Source organism: Chinchilla lanigera, unplaced genomic scaffold (assembly GCF_000276665.1).
Source record: "Chinchilla lanigera isolate Chin_1 unplaced genomic scaffold, ChiLan1.0 scaffold00022, whole genome shotgun sequence".
NCBI lineage: Eukaryota > Metazoa > Chordata > Mammalia > Rodentia > Chinchillidae > Chinchilla > Chinchilla lanigera.
This window is the reverse complement of record NW_004955423.1, coordinates 3,042,195-3,059,778: the sequence shown is the minus strand read 5'-3', so window position 1 is coordinate 3,059,778 and position 17,584 is coordinate 3,042,195. Positions and strand designations below refer to the sequence as shown.

General features: G+C 31.8%; 1 protein-coding gene across 3 annotated transcripts in view; it reads right to left on the bottom strand.

The window, feature by feature from the left end:
• The window catches only part of Hfm1 (HFM1, ATP-dependent DNA helicase homolog), a 94,669-nt gene that overhangs the window by 28,613 nt on the left and 48,472 nt on the right, over positions 1-17,584 (bottom strand). For all 3 annotated transcript variants that reach the window (XM_005385067.2, XM_013514356.1, XM_013514357.1), the window contains 11 exons: positions 16,648-16,728; positions 11,634-11,725; positions 9,607-9,713; positions 9,467-9,514; positions 7,058-7,155; positions 6,843-6,974; positions 4,949-5,034; positions 4,637-4,720; positions 4,344-4,501; positions 1,975-2,078; positions 1,442-1,588 (listed from right to left, as the gene is read on the bottom strand). In XM_005385067.2, coding sequence (XP_005385124.1) covers positions 1,442-1,588; positions 1,975-2,078; positions 4,344-4,501; positions 4,637-4,720; positions 4,949-5,034; positions 6,843-6,974; positions 7,058-7,155; positions 9,467-9,514; positions 9,607-9,713; positions 11,634-11,725; positions 16,648-16,728 — 1,137 coding nt within the window. The remainder of the gene's footprint in view (positions 1-1,441; positions 1,589-1,974; positions 2,079-4,343; positions 4,502-4,636; positions 4,721-4,948; positions 5,035-6,842; positions 6,975-7,057; positions 7,156-9,466; positions 9,515-9,606; positions 9,714-11,633; positions 11,726-16,647; positions 16,729-17,584) is intronic.

Below are 17,584 nucleotides of genomic sequence, written 5' to 3'. Positions count from 1 at the left end.
AAACTTTGTTTCATTTATTCTGCTAGTTTCTCTTAGTTCACTGAAGAGAAAGTCCTGTGCCTTTATCTATGTTTCTTCTTTGTAAAAGTCTTTTTTGTCTATGATTTGTATTCTGAGTAAAATTTTGGCCATTTTTTTAAGATTATGACACATTGTATATTAACTATTGTCATTTTCTATTTTGTTATGGAATACTGTTTTACTTTTTCATAGAAGAGTGGTTTTTTACATTTTCTTTATTAAAATCTTCTTGTATTACATTAAAATAAAAATACATTAAAATTTAAAAAGAATTATAGCTTGGTGTTTCTATTCTCAGCTTATTTATTGTCTGTAGTATGTATGAAGATGATGGAGAAGTGGTGACATTGTATCAGTTTTTGAATCACTGAAAATCAAAATTTTCAGCATGACATAAAAGAGATACAAATAATTGAGTTTAAAGATAAAGCCTATAGTTCTGAATTTGATTTGGACCTATAAGTATGAATTATGTGTATGTTATATGTATTTTACCAAAACAAAACAAAAAGTCACATATTCCCTGTTTATGGAAAAATCTAAGAAATAATGAACATTCAATGACAATTTGCTCCTCTAGGACACAGACTGTGATGTGAAAAAACTACTAACATTAAAAGAAACCAAGTCTTATTGGAGAAAAAACTACAGATCTGAAACTAGAAATATAAGATGTGCCTGAGGGAGTATATTTCTCTGCACAGCAAAGAAACTGTCAAAACTATGAGGTCCAAGCCAAAAGGACTTAGAAGGAATCTGGTATATCAAGATAGTGTATATCTAGAACATTAATCAGAAAATTAGTAATTTGAATCTCACCTCTATATTGGATGACATTAATTTTTATGTATAAAACTAATATACTTTTTAAAAATATCTTTACCATTTACAGATCTATAATGAAACATTTACAGAGGGGATAATATACTTAAATTTTGCTTTAAAATATTGAAGAGGGAAATTAACTTATAGATAAAACAATATTATCAGTGAGTTGATCACTACTGCGGGTGGCTCATGAATACCAGAGAGCTCATTATATACTTCTGTCTACTTCTGTGTATGTATAAAATTCTCACAAAAATTAAATTCATTTTCACTCTTGTTTGCCTCATCAAATCATTAGATTCTTATAATCATGTTTTTTTGACAATGGCCGTAATAATGAAGAAGCTATGAAAAAGAGATGATGTATATAAAAAGACTAATCAAATAATCTATGCTCCTCCAAATCACCTCAATTTGACAAATACTAACTATAAGGGAGAACTATTATTATAGGTTATGAATGTGAATATTATGTACCCTAAATATCCTATACCAGAGTATCCACAGCCTGAGTGAAGAAGTACTATAAGGTTGATACTCCCCTGGTCATTTGGTGTTTCAAAATAAAATAGAAATCAATAGAGCTATTTACCTTTATTAGGTCCTCCTACAGTAGATCTATCCAGATATTTAGAATGAGAAATCTCTGTTTCTGATTTTCTTTGTATAATGAATTGATTTCCAAACCATTTGGGTCCTGAGTAAAAGACTGTAAATTTCTGCTGAATATCAAGTCCAACTAGAAAAAGGAAATATATACAAATGCTTGTTGAAGTCATATAAACCCATACATGTGCCCAGGACATTTAAATGTTTTTAAAAGGTTAAAAGGTATGTCAAATGAAAATTTATATATCTATCATTGTAAAAATCAATGTTCCTACAACAAATGACATTTAACTATATTAAAATATAAAATGTCTATGAATGAACAATTAAAATTTGAATTACATTATCCAGGTTATGTTATCTTTTCTATATCTAAATATATGAAACTTCCCTTAAAGCTTATTCATAATATCCAAATATATTTGTACATACCATTTTTGTATCAGCATAAAGCAAATAATTTTAAATGCTATCATACCTTTTATATTCATAACTTCACTACTTTGATTAACTTACCCAAATCAGAGCTAATTAGATTTATGCTAAGATCTTCAGATATAAGTGCTCGCCTCACATCAATCTTTTTAGTCCAATTTCCAGTTTTTATCAAAACAGAATCCCTGAAAAATGGAAATGCACATTTCAAATAGTGCTTCAAACATTAAATGAAATAACATATTAATTTCCAAGGGCTGATTGTTCCTAGGACAAGTCTTTTCTAGTAGTAAAAAGAAATTGATTATTAAAAATTAGGTCCTCTAAATTCTGAGTAGGAAGAATGACTAAACTATCTTCATTTTTTTTGTGTGTGGTAGTGGGGATAAAACAGAGGGCATCATGAATGCTGGGCAAGTGCTGTATCACTGACTTAAATCCCCAACCCATTTTTTAAAATTTTGAGACAAGGTCTTGCTAAGTTGCCCAGGCTGGCTTCAAACTTATGATCCTTCTACCTTGGCCTCCCAAATAGTTAGATTACACACATGCACCACTACACTAAAATGGAGCTATATTGAGCATAATTCTCTTAAGTATAGCTGATTCCAAGTTGCACTGACTCTACCTGGAATGTGTAATTGTTACTAGTAACACATGAGCTTGCCCTTAAGTCACTACCACTCTAAACTAGCAATACATAAATTACATTTATTTGTAAGAACAACAATATATTTAGAGTTGATTTGAAATAGTTTGTATTTAATATCACAAACCAGCAACCAAATTACATGACTGAACTTATGAGGTGTGATGAAAATATACAGTGAATGTTTAAATTTTTAAAATACAGAGTCCACCAAAAAAATGTACATACACATTAACAGTTCACCATACTAATAAATATCTGGAAGCTATGGCTACCACTATGAATACCTCTTGTAATTGTAGAGGCCAAAGGTAACTTGTACTAATCTTATGAGGTCTCAATAAATTTTGTATTAAAATATTTATACAAGTTTTTCTTTTCCTGATGTTTACTTTTTTTGGTGGATTCTGTATTTACTAGTAAAAGACACATTACCATCAATCCTCTTTAAAATACTTCCCCTAACTTAACATCTTTGCCACTTTCTGAAGCAGTTCTGTAAGTTCTTTTGCATCACTTTTTAAGAGGTATGATCAAAACTACGGCAAATCATGCTTTCAAGTGTAATCCAATGGGAAGGCATAAAACATGGAGTGTCCTCAATTTTATTCAGAGGATCTGGCACTCTGTGACTTCCGGTTCTTCTCCAAAGTAAAAATGACCATTAAAGGTAAACATTTTGAGGTGATTCAGATCATTAAGACAGTTATTGCTAAAGACACTCATGAAAGAGAACTTCTAGAAACGTTTAGGAAAGTGGCAAGAATGATGGGCAAAGTGTGTTTAAAGTGAAGGTAAGTTTTGAGGAAGATTAATGACAATGCATCTTTTACTGTAATAAATCTTTTAAAATTTAACCATTCACTATATTTTTCAATCACGCCTAATAGTTTATAGTCTCCTATAGTTGGGGCTATCATTAGATTTAATAGTCACAAGAACAAAGATTTATACAATGGCATGGGAGTAGTTACCAGTGAAAAGAATATCCTATTATCCTGTATGTATACAGAAACAATTAGGAGATTACCACTTATTTATTTATTTATTTGAGATTCCTATTTCAGAGTTACTGTTTCTCCTGAACCTATGAGTAGAGTAATATGGTTAAGAGAACAGGCTCTGGTGTTGGAATGCTCTGGTTCAAATCTAGACTTTGCTATTAATTAGCTATCTGACCTTGACAGAAATGTGAAACATCATTTTGTAATTTCCTTCTCTACAGTATATATGGATGATGAAAACATCTGTATCATATAAATATCAAATAATTCAATATTTTGAATGTAGGTATTAAGAAACATTGGATGTAGCTGCAACTGATATCCTCAGTTTGTTTATGACATCCTTGGAGAAAATAATAGTATCTAGAGAAATGCTGAAGTGAAAATTATAGAATGGCATGCTAGAGAACTAGATATAAAGGAGGGTTCCTCCTTTAGTTTGTTAGGTTTTAATTTGGAAATTGAAAATATATTTTGAGCTGAGTAAGAGGATGACTATATCCAAAGAGTAGTAAGGCCTTGAATGACTGGAAAAAAGTCAACGAACTCAGAAAGATCTTCTAAAGATCATCTATTCACTAATTTTAGCCCATGGTGATATGAATATGAAATATTAACAATCTAAAATGACATATGCAATACTTTCTGTCATATACAAATAGAGAAACTATTATCATCTCAGGAAAATGTAATTTAATTGGTCCCATAGTGATCTTACTACTCTATATTTTAGTGGAATTTTTAATTTATAGTACATATATACTTAAAAATAAAATAGAAATTTCATAACTACTTACATAATTTTTTGCTTAAAAACCACTTGATTATCTGCATCACCTATGATTAAGGTAGTATAGTGAAAATTCGGTGTTGTTCTTTTAGTTTGTAGCTGTTCAAAGTTTCTTAATATGACAGTCACCAATATTTCTGCCTTAGCATCATTATATCTTGCAATCTTCAAAAAAGAACAGGCATAAGAGGTGTTAAAAAAATAATCCTACTAATAAAACTCAGCTCCTAGTCTACTTATCGGTAGCTCTATTTCCAAGAAGACAATCAAAATACTTAAGAGATTAAAAAAATTTTTTACCTGTTCTACTTCAAGTTCATATTTTGGTAGATACATCACAGCTTCTTTTATCTGGGTCCCAAAAGGGGGATGTCTATTTAAAATCTAAACACATTTACATAATTATATTCTTAGCACAATATTTAAAATTCTTAGTAAGATATTTTTAGTATCAACACAACTAATAATATTTATCACCCAAAACCTCAGTAAATAAAAATACTTATGTCTATGAAAAATAAAATAATTTTAATATAAGTAAAGATATAAAAGTAAGGTTTTTTAATTTAAATATAATTCTGGTAATATTAAGAAAAAGTGAATTTTACATACTAGTTCAAGTTTCCTTGCATCTGTTTCTTCTATTTTCTTAAAGGAAGTCAAACCTGCATTTACCATGGCATTTGACAATGTTATACCTGTGGAAAATTTATCAAAGAACATTTTTTTTTGGAGACAATGTCTCGCTATGAGTTCAGGCTGACCTAGACTCATTATGCAGCCCAGGCTGGCCTTGAACTCCTGGTTATTCTCCTGCCTTAGCCTCCTGAGTGCTGAGATTATAGGCATGCACCACCACATCCGGCCCAAAGAGCAATTTTTAAATGAAATCTATACTTAATTACTTAACAACTACATTAGTAAAAACTTTTTAATGATTCAGTCAATCTGCTATGATTTATGTATGGTTTGAATGTGTACCCCAAAAGTTTGTGTGATGTAGATCTGGTCCTTGGTACAGCAGTGCTGAAGTGGTGCAATTTTTAGGAGGAAAGGCCCAGTAGTGGAAGGTAATAAGGTCACTGTAGCTTCACCCTCCTATGAGGATTAATGCTGGTATCTTAGAATGGGTTGGGTCTGGTAGGAATGAGATAATTTCAATGAAAATGGGTTGTTACTTTAAAAAAAAAGTAAGCTCTGATTCCTCTCAATCTTTTCCTTCCAGTCTATTCTTGAGTATTCTATTAGTCATTTTACAATACAGCTTCTAGTATTCATACTTCCTTAATAGTCATTTCCATTTCCCTCAAAACTTTTCCTGACTTTTAACTTCTTAATTCATAGTCACTATTGAAAATCAATTCATCATGCTCACTAAGAATTTAGATTTAGTCTTTTGTTTAGATTATATTACTTCTTTATCATATCGGTTTTCTCGTGGGAAATACCTGGCTATACTTAGTATGTATGTAGAACACGTTACTGTTTGGCAGTCAAGAGAGACCAGAGTACTATTTTCCAAATTTTGTATGGAACCCCCTTTCCAGTCTAGAATACTTGCCTTTGTGGTGTGGCATTTGGCTTGCTAGGGCTTCAGTAGGAAGATGAGCCTTTCTATCAGAAATCTCTACCCGATTTTGACCTGACTTTACTTTCACTAGCTAATCCTAAAGTCTTCTGGTCAATGTTCTACTACCCCACTGATTTCAAATTTTACAGAAACAATAAGTAGGACTTCAAAGAAGAGCTGGAGAATAACACAAAAATCCCCAAAGGCTCATTACATAATTTTTAATGTCCCCAAGACACATACAAAATCATAGAACTAACAAGGTTCTCAGTCATGGGATAACGGCTCTCTGTTTAGAATTATACCTATTTAAGAAGGGTTAAGTCAAAGTCAGAGGTACCATACTGAAAAATACTTTGTGTCAGAATAAAAGTCCTTTACCCTTATCCCAGTTTTTGTAATGTTTTTCAGTGTCTACCTTATTTATACTAGGATCCAGTAGACAAACAATAATCAGGCACAATCTTTTTTCTAAATCTCTGTGAAGATAAGAACTGCTATCCTATTATTATTGAAAATAGAAAAGTTAAGATAAAAATAAGTGATACAGTTTTCTGTAATTAATTGGGAATAGCCAAAATTGTTAACTCTATATCTTGTCATTGAGTTCACAGCAAAATACTTGTCATAGAAGTGGAAGAGACAGCAACACATTGTTAGTTAGTTAATTACTAAAACAAAGTTCACTCTTGGTATGAAAACAAATTTTACAGTGAAAGTATTTTTATTAATTTTTTCATGCACTACTCCGTTGATTTCATATGGAATGATTTAAGCAGATGCAATGAAAATCAGATTTTGAAAAATAAAGTATAATACCTTACACTGGCTTATAAGTACATCTTTTCATTAAAGGTCTGTAATAATTTTCTTAATAGCAAAATACAAAATAAATTGTAGGCACTGCTAACCTACCTGTTTGTGTTCAGTACCTACCAATTTTTTCCAGTTGTTTGGATACATGCAGAGAGTTCTCCCAAAGTTTACACCTAAAGCATTTAGTTAAAATCAAACTATTCAGTAATATAGCAAACTTCTTTTCCTGAGCAGCCACAAAATCTGACAACCCTAAAAAAAATGTTTACAATATTAAACTTAGCATAATAGTTAACTAGAAAAATAATGAAAATCCATTAATTCTGTTTACATACATCTTGTTATTCGTGAGCCACTTCTGAAAATCTTTGAGATATCTTGTGTCAAAGCAAAATCTTGTATAGGAATGCATCCCAGCTGAGCCTGAATGAGACTGAGGAAAAAAGAAATTTCATAACTTCCATTTGAAAGATACTACCTCACATATTTGATATCACTGAATGAAGTATTCCTTCTTAGAATTTCTCTCTGCCTTGATTTCTATGATACCACATGATTGTATATCTTGTATTATTGTTTCAGGTCTTTGTTAACTTTCTTTTCCCAATTTCTGAAAGTTCAGTCCTTTTTTACACTTTTTTTCCCACTCAAATTGTCTTTCTCTCAAAAATTTCAGTTTATTAACAAAGAAAGAACTGATAGAAAAATGTGGGTGAGGTGCTTACTTTAAATGTTGGATAAATAAAACTTATGAAACTATCTACAGGTGTACAATATGGAGTACATGCAAAATTGCTAAAGTGAAAATAGTTTTGAAATAATTTTTGATATTTTTTTAAATTTTTGATATTTAAAGCAATATTTCTAGTAATAAAAAAGACTTTTGATGTCAACCTTCCTTGTTGGAAACCTTATTGTAAGAAGTAGTAATAAAACAGAGATGGGAGAAGAGAAAAAAGGATTTATGCCAGCTGGCACAGAACCATGGCAGGGCTATGTGTTTTTCTCCACCAAATAAGGCAAGCAATGATGTTCTGTGATCTTACACTGCTTCATTTTCTAGGTATTTATGTCTGAGTACTTAGGTCTTTTGATTTAAATGGTGCAACTTGAAGTGAAATGATTTTGTTTAGGTGACTTAATAAAATAAGCCAGCTAAGGAATTTTTTTCTCTTTCAGCTAGAGGAGGGCATTCTTTTTTTGGGATACTTTCAGACATTTCATTGAATTTTAGTTTCCCAATACCCTAATAAAATCATTTTATATTACATGCATTTCCTCAGGCATAGCCATAGTTTGGATTAAAAGAGTTAATATTCTCTTTCTCAGCTGTATTTCTCTAGCAATTCAAAAAGTCTTAGGGATTATGGAAAACTTAAGAGATCATACAGTTCAATTCTTTCATTTTACACATGAAATAAGTAATGTGCAGAGTAACTGTGACTTGACCACATTTATGTTGGTATATGAAGGACTAAGCTAGAACTAGAACCTGGTGTCTTGATTTGCTCAACATATACTCTGTTGCATCCATATTGAACCAAATCAAGGTATTTTCCCACAAAAATTTATTGTAACACTTTATCTGTAATTTCAGCATTTCCATTAACTGTCTTAAGTTGAATAATACAGTCTTTTGATCGGGGCTGGCAGATATATACCATTATTTAGATTAACATTATAATCTCCCACCTTTTGCATTTTACTTAAGCATAGCAAGAAGAGAATGTGTATGTGGGGGGTGTCATTTATTAATCATAAATTTACATACAGTCTTTTGGTAGAGGATGCTGGCTAACAGTACCATTTTGGTGGACTCTCTCATATACCTGTTATATGTTGCATTTATGATCTATTTTTTTTCAAAGGTAATATTAATCATTTTAGTTTGACATTTTTATCCTTTAAGTTTCTGCCTTCTTAATTTCTTAGTTTTAATCGCTTAGTCTTCTCTCATCAACACTAACTCCATCTTTCTTAACTGGGATTTTTCAATGAACTCATACAGTATGATATGGCACTACCACGCAAGTCCTAGACTGCTTAAATCTGAATTTATTTTACTCAAAAAAGTTTAAATGCAAATGATCTTGTCATGGCTAAACCTAATCCTTACTGAGTCAATACCTTACTTCATTTAATTCTTACAATAACCCTGATTTAGTCATTATTTAACTACCATTAGTTCCTAGCAGAAAAGGTATCATTGCATTTGTCATTGCAAAGTACAGTGTAATCTTAAATTACTATTCCAATTACTAATCCTCTACTATGAACTACCCATTCTTTACAGAAAAGTTATCCACAGCCATATATGCATTCCTTCATTCAGGCTTTTGCTTTTACTATTTGTCTCTCCCAGAATGCTACTACCATTTAGAAAACATTGATTACATGTATTTTAATACTGCCCCAATATTTCTATGTGCATGGTTGTCATTCAAGATACCTTGAAAGTTCCTGATAAGAAGAATAAGAAGCATGTTTTCTATTTTTACCTTGCATCAACAGAACACATACTCAACAAATGGTTGTTGATTAAGAATATTCATAATTTATTTTAGTTAAAACCCAAAAGTTCTTAGAAATTAATTTCACATCTACATTCTGACTCTGTATTTTTATGTAAATTTTTTGTATTAAAGAAAACATTTAAATGTTTTAAAACTAAGACAGAAAACCTTCATAATTAATAATCGTAAACCAATAGTATAATAACACATTTAAAAATTAACAATTATTACCAATTTACTTTCATTTCTCTTGTTTTAATTCTTCCTTTCATTGGAAATCTGTATATAAAAATACATAGCAAAATTTTATTATTTATGTTAATTAGGTGAAACTTGTTAAGAATTATTTAAAACATATGTAATTTCTTTACCTAATAGTTGTCCAATTTGGATCTTTGTTCAAAGTATTCAGTGTTTTCTTTTCATTTATCCTTAATTGTACATCTAGAAATTCGTTGCAGCTGGCTATCATCGCAACCTATAAAATTTAGGCATTTTTCCATTAAATGTTTTTTACCAATTTTCTCTCATTATCTTTCTCCAAATTTATTTTTTATGCTGCCGTGGGCCATCATAATTTTATTAGTTAACAGAATTAAGAACCTGCTTTATATATTTTGCTTCATTAAGGATTCATTAACAAAGGCTTATAAACATCTGTTATATAACAAACCTCAGGGCATATAATGTTATTATTAGACATCAGGACTATACCAGTAAGATTGTAAAGATTAACAAGATAAATTTTTCTATATTAAGCTCAAGGCTTCCCATACGGTAAGAAACACCCAGTAAATACTGTGTTGCTCTTAAATGTGATGCTTCATAAATGTAAACTGCTTCTGCTACTCCTATTCTTACTACTTTCCCTTCTTTGGTTTGCAAATCATTATCCCAATTATTTGGTAATGGAAATTACTTAGCAATTCTTTAGATATCAACAAATTTTCATTCTGTAGTGCAGGCCTGCTGGCAGGCATTCTGTGTGCTTTGTTTTCCCACATCTATAAAACGAAATTAACTTGTTTTAGTTCTCTTACACACTTGCTGAACTCAAGATCAGACAAATCAATGTTAATACTGGGTATTTTTTACTCTTGATTTCTTATTAGTTAAGAATCATATTTATATGTGACTCTTTAATAACTAAATTCTATTGTGTATTTTTGTACAATAACAAACTTTGAAATTTAAAGTAAAAAAGATGAATGGTTTATATTTGAGAAAAAAATGTTTTCTTTTGCAAATCTCTTGCTTCATATTTATGTCTCCAGTAAAGGGAGAAAGGACCAATGCAATTTTCAGATACTAACAATACATCTGCAGTCTGCTCACTGCTGCAACGGAGAGCTGCCTCACTATTAATATTTAGCATAACTTGTTGTTATATTCATTTCTTCACAATCAATTCTTTCTTCTGGACTATCACTAATACTATTTTGTTTCCATTGTTATTGTGATTCTGGTGCAACAGATTTAGGGAGGGGTTGCAAGTACATAGCACCATGGTACCATGTTACCATATTGCAACTCACTGTCCTTCAATCATGGTAGACTTTCCTACAACATCATGCTATACTGTCTTGGAATATTTCTTGCATAGAAGGCACTACCAAGGTAACCAGTATTATCATGAAAATTGTAAGGTAGATGCCACACCTATTTGGGGTATATATAGATATATATAAATTTTCTTAGTTCTGGTAAGAAATATAATTGTAATGATAATATATCCTAGGAGGATAGTATTCTATGTTATCATGATCAGAGAAATAATGAAAGAGATATAAGCATTATTAAAAATGCTTTCCACCACTTCAAAGATACCACTATGTATTACAGCAGCCACTGATATTTTCCTACTAATCTATCCATAACTCTGCAATGTTTGTATTGTTCCTATCCTATTTCATAAATGGATGCATGTCTATCATTATGTGTTCCCTACAACAACCATTGAGAAAAGTTAATGATTATTCAATAGGTCACTCATGTATAGCTCTATTTATTTTCTTTAGAAGCCACTTTGAAGATACCAAAGTATAGTACAACAACTATTGATAATCTCCTACCTCTTCTGTCTGTAATTCACTATTATTTGTCTATTGTTTTCCTGAGAAACTATCTTGTAGATAACAATATGTAAAACAATAACCATGATGATTTCCTACCACTTTGTCTGTAATTTGGTAAGCCCCCCTATTATTATGTTATCCTTCCTTTTTACTCTTTAAAATTTTTTTTAAAAAATGCTTTCCAGCAGAATTCATTCTTAAATTGTATGAGATATACACATTAGTTTCTCTAATAATATTTTGTACTATTATATCAGTTGTTTCTCCAGTGTTACTTTGCACTATATCATAAGCTATTTATTTTCTAGTGAAAATTAACTTACCAGATCTGATAAAGTTTCTTCTCCAGTGATTGTAGAAAATTTCTTCACTGTTTCAAATGTAATATAATACCAAGCCATCAATCTTCCTGCCTCTATGAGAAAACATGAAAAAATAAACATTCCCCCAATTAGCTGAAATAACTTCCTTTTTCATCAGTTTGACATTTTCTCAACATTTATTCTGCACCTATAATGACATCTGGTATACCTAGAAATGTAGAACATACAATCTCTTAAACTTATAGGTTGGCTAAGGAGATGACCACATAGAAATAGCAAGAGGACAAAATCCAGTGAATAATATTTATATACAGTCATAAGTAGAGAAGAAGAAATTAAAACTAATTTCAGTGATCAATATGGAATGGCCTAGTAGAGAAAATGGTCTTGAGCAAGATTTTAAAGTGAATAATATGCCTTTTCAGAGAAGAAATAAAATCAATTATACCTGGAGAAATTAAAAATTTGTTTATTAAAAGAGAACAGTAATAAAAAGACTATCTTTATAGTACAGTTCTGAGGAATATGGCTTGGTGGTGATTTGAGTTCAGGTCTCTGACTGAGTTAGAAACATAGCTTCCCCATGGAGGAGGTAGGTGGGTTAGTTTGATATAAATTAGATACCAGTTCCTAATGTGCTGTTGGGATGATAAATGTGCTCATCTCAGAAATATTGTGAAGAAGATTAAATACAACTTTAAAAAATATATACTTGGCTTAACATTTAATAAATGTTGCCTACTATTTTATTAAGAAATGCAAATAATAGATTTGAGAGGCCACTAAAGAGCTCACAACTTTTAAAAGGAGTTTAGGTTTTGCATTTGATTTGTAAAAAATAACATAGGACCAGTTAAAATTCTCCAGCCACATTTTAATTAAATTGGAGCCTTAAGATAAACTGACTAGGAACATAGCTCAGTGGCAGAGTGTTTGCCTAGCATACACAGGCCCTGGGTTCAGTCCCAAGTACTGCAAAAAACAAAGTGACAAACAGACAAAAAACAAAATAAAAACAATAAAAATAAAAACACAAAATAAGACAAACTGTTCTGAAAATAGAACAGTAGGTCAACTGGGGGTGGGAACTAAATAGATGGGGTAGGAACTGATGGAGTTTACTTAAGAGGTTACTGGATGCAATTATAAGTTGTCTAAAAATTCTGAACCATTTCAAGCACTGTGAGCATACCCAAAAAAACAGCTGAAAAGAGGAAGCTGGCATATTGTACTCAAGGAAAGAATCAATATTTACGTGATGTGATTGCTGAAGAGGGGAATATTTTTTGGCATTCCAACAGAGTTACAGGCACAAAAGACATAGTACACACGAAGTAAAATCAGAGATGGAGAAAGAACCAAACGAGCCTAAAGGCCACTTTCTGAATTAAGGGACCAGTAAAAATGTTCACCAAAATGAGGGTGATACAGTGGATCTAGAAAGAGAGTTTCTAGCTGGGTGGAGTGGTGCACACCTGCAATCCCAGCACTTGGGAGGCTGAGGCAAGAAGATCATACACATTGAGGTCATCCAGGCTACATAGTAAGATCCTGTCTTCAAAAAAGGGGGTGGGGGGGTGTTTGCATGTTGGAATGTAGCTCAGTACAGAGGTCCTGAGTTCAATCAGTAGTGCATGCACACACAAGGAATTCATATATAAAAAATTAAAAGACAAAATATTATTAATACAAAGGAACAAGAAGTCATAAAAAAAGAATTAATTATAAATAGTATATAAAGATTTTCCTATATCCAAGCAAAGATGGGCCAAATAATTATGAAACAAACTTTTTGCTAAAGGCACCTAAAGTAACTAAATGAAATACAAGAATCTTTGGTAAAGCATCAAAGAGCTAACAAAATATCTATCCAGAAGAAGGTTAAGCCCAAAGAGATAAAATAAAATTCACTAGGTCTTACTCCTACAAACTGAGATTTGTAGGTCTGTGGTGCAGTTAATTGCATTCTTAATGTAATAGCACCTCTAGCTGATTTTGACTGTAGGTAGTCGACCCAACCACATTTTAAGAAACATCATCCTAGTCTGTAATACAGAATATTTTCAGCTCTAAGACTGGATCATCTTTCTGGTGTTTGATGACTAACTGGACGTGGGATGGCTGCAGAATGACAGAGAAACCAAAGGTATCAAATATTTAATCTTAGGCTTAGTAAAAATACTAATGAGAACAACATACAAACAAAGATGTATTTTCTTAGCCTTAAACAAAATAACAACTCTTGCTACATTAAAATATTTTTGCATTCATTATCCCACTTGATCAACCCATTAAGGTAAATAGGACATAAAATATATTCCTGTTTTTCAGACAAATGAACTGAGGATTGGTTAGAGTATGGCTGCAGTTAGCAAACAGTAGAACTGGAGGTGAAATTCAGGTACTCTGAAACCTAAATTTTATTTTCATTTCACTTTACATTGTTCCACATCAAGTTAACTTTTATATGCTTCAATGTGTCTAGTATCATGTCACATAAGTTAAATTTTCAATAAAAAATTGAGGATCAAATTTTGTGGCAAAAGTGAGAGACTAGAATCAAAACTACAATTTTGAATTCATATGTAGCTGTAGCTGTGAAGGTAAATAATTTTTTCAAAGATAGGAACATAAATTGGAAATGTTTTTTTGTTTTTTGTTTTTTTCTCCGGTACCGGGAACCGAACTCACAACCTTGCACTTGCCAGGCAGGCGCTTTTGCCGCTGAGCTAAATCCCCAGCCCCATAAATTGGAAATGAAGATGCAAAGTTAGAAACTCTAAGAAGCCCATGGTGAGCACAAAAGTGAACAAGAAAAACTGATTTAAAAAGCAGAAAAAAAAGTTGAAATAGTAAAGTGTTAAGAAGAGAAAATCAATTAGGTAGTATTCACTGAGGACTGAAAAAGAAGAAGAAATATTATATAGATCATTTATTAAATATGTTAGAAGAACATCAGTGGATTCAAGAAGCACTGTGGGGGTTGAAGGTGGGCACGAATATGAGAAAAATATTCTTCATGAGAATGAAATTATCTAAGAATAGATGAAGAAAATACATTAATAACTTTCATGCTCCCTGTAGTGACACACCTTAGAATATGAAAAAGTTAATTCTCAGACAAAATTAGGCTTATCAGAATAAGGACCAGCAAAGAAGGGGAAGAATGTTATTAATCTAGGACTGAGTCAGGACAATAATTATTAAAAACTTAACTTTAGCCAGGTGTGGTGGCACCCACTTTTAGTCCCAGCTACTTGGGAGTAAGACAGGAGGATTATAAATTTCTGCCCACCTAGGAAACTTAGTGAGACCTTATCACAAAATAAAAACTTTTAAAAAGTGATGGGGATGTAATGTAGCACTCCCAAGGCTCAGTTCCTGGTACCATAATAAAAAACAAACAATCCAAAAAAATCTTAAACATATTAAATACAAATAAAGCATGATGCAGAACTATGTATTTCCATAGTATAGTTAGAAATATATGAATTTACATTAAAATGGAAGATACATGCCAAATACTAACAGAGTCTGACTTCTGAAAAAAAAAACCTTTTTTTTCCTTCCCCAACTTTCTTTTCTTTTTTTTTTTTGGTTTTTCTCCGGTACCGGGAACCGAACTCATGACCTTGCACTTGCCAGACAGGCGCTTTTGCCACTGAGCTAAATCCCCAGCACCCCTCAACTTTTCTTGAAAGGATTAACTACAACAATGAAGTTGATTTTTCCCCAAAAAATTCTACTCATGAGTGCTAAAAACTATGAAATATTTTTTTTTCTTTGTTTTGTTGTTGTTGCTGGATTTGGCTTGTTTTGGTTTGGCCTGCTTTTTGTTTTCAGAGATAGGGTCTTGCTATGTAGTTCAAGCTAACCTTGAACTCACTTCGTAGCCCAGGCTAGCTTTAAACTTCCAAGGGATCCTCCTGTCTCAGCCTCCCCAGTGCTGAGATTACAGGCATGTACCACCATATTCAGATGAAATATTTTTTCTTAAACTAAATATAGGGGGGAGGTAGCAGGGCTCAGAACATCTCCCCCTAAATATGACATCTTGAATATTGAATATTTTAAGCTGAAGGAATTTTATAAACAGCATGTGCAAGGCCTTTCTGACCTTTCCATGAAGCAGTCATAAAACTCCCATGTGAGAGGTACCCTGTCAATACCTGTAAGAAAATGGTATCTTTATCCCTGAAGGTAAAGAATGTAGAAAAGAATCTAAATGAAAAGACTTTGCTAAGTTTCCTCCAGGTTACTACACTTAGCTTTTAGCCCCTTTGTCCTATCATATTCCTCCATGACTTTCCACTCTTCATCAAACTTAGCATAAAGATATTCAGGTTTAACCACTTCTTTGAACCTTCAGTTGCTTATGATGTGTCTCATGTCATATAGAACTTATATGAAAATCTGTATGCTTTCCTATTGGCCCCAGACAATCAATGAACCTATGAGTGAAAGAAAAGGTATTTTTTTCCTACCCTATAAGAATCTAAGTAAGTATCTACATAATAAATGTTAGAATAGTTAAGAACTGGAAAAAAGTATCTATAATATTTATAAAAGGTCTAAAGCACTCCAAATATTGAAGCATTTCAAACTCTCTGCTAAAAATCACCACGATCGGTGAAGACAAATTCTGGGTCTGTAAAAAAAAAAAAAATCAAACAAAAATAAAAACAAAAAACCTCTATATTTTACAAACAAGACTGCTATAAATTTATTATACTTTATGGCTAATAATAATTATATTGTTAAGACTGGAAATCACAATTTAATTTTCCTTTAACTTTTATTTTGTATTATATTATTTATTTGTTTTTGAAACAGGATCTCACTGTGTTATCCAGGCTGGCCTCAAACTCACAATCCTCCTCGTCAGCTCCCTGAATAGTTGGGATTACAGGCATGTGCCACCACCTCTGGCTCATCATCTAAATTTTAGTACAATGTTTTTATTTAGTCTTAAATGAGAAATTATTACATTGACTAACAACCACAGAAAAATTACCTGTTGGTTTGAAATTAACATCTCCATCCATCTTTATCAAATCCAGGGATGATAAGTCATTCAGATTCTTCAAACACAATTCTGTTTAATTTTAGAAAGCATATTTTAATTTTAGTAAATGATAAAACGAGGCAAAAAAGAATTTATTACTAAATATACTAAAGTTGTGTTATGTTATTTCTGGGAAGAATTATAGTTCCTACTAAAGCTGTCAGAAAAAAATCATTAAAATAAAGAAGTCAACTAATATGCTAATAAGATATCTTAATAGTAACAACAATATAAATAGTAAAAATAACATTCAATAGGTGATAAAATAACATTTACCACTTGGGGCATACATATATTAACTTATTTAGCCCTCAAAATAGCACAATAGGGAATCATCAATATTATTTCTATATACGGATTAGGCAACTAAAGAACAGAAATTAAATAACTTGCTCTAGGTCTAAGTACTTTGTTCTCTGTCCTCCATTATGGCAGTAGTTTTCATTTCTTTTTTCTTTAAATTTCCATCAAAGATGTTTATGCCCAAATTATGAAGAGTCCAATACAAAGTTTATTCTAAAACTTACCTATCTCTCCCCCTTCTCATTTTTGTTTTGAGGAAACCACTTAATCTTTTTTAGCTGATGTTTTTAGCATTTACTTCTATTTCTCTGAAATATGCTGTTATTACTACCTAGAAAGGACCACTGAAGAGGAAATAATGCTAGTCCACGCTCACAAATCAGTAGGGATTTATGGACCTCTAATTGTAGTCTATTGCTTCAAATTTTCACTCTGCCCCACACTACAGCCCAGACGTGAGGTAGCTGAGAGCAGAGTGAGTACCACACCTGTTCAATCCAAAAAGAACAGAAGCAGTTTTCAAACTCTTTAATGCAATTGAAAGGGAAGCAATACTCCTACATTCATTCCTGGAAGTAAGCAT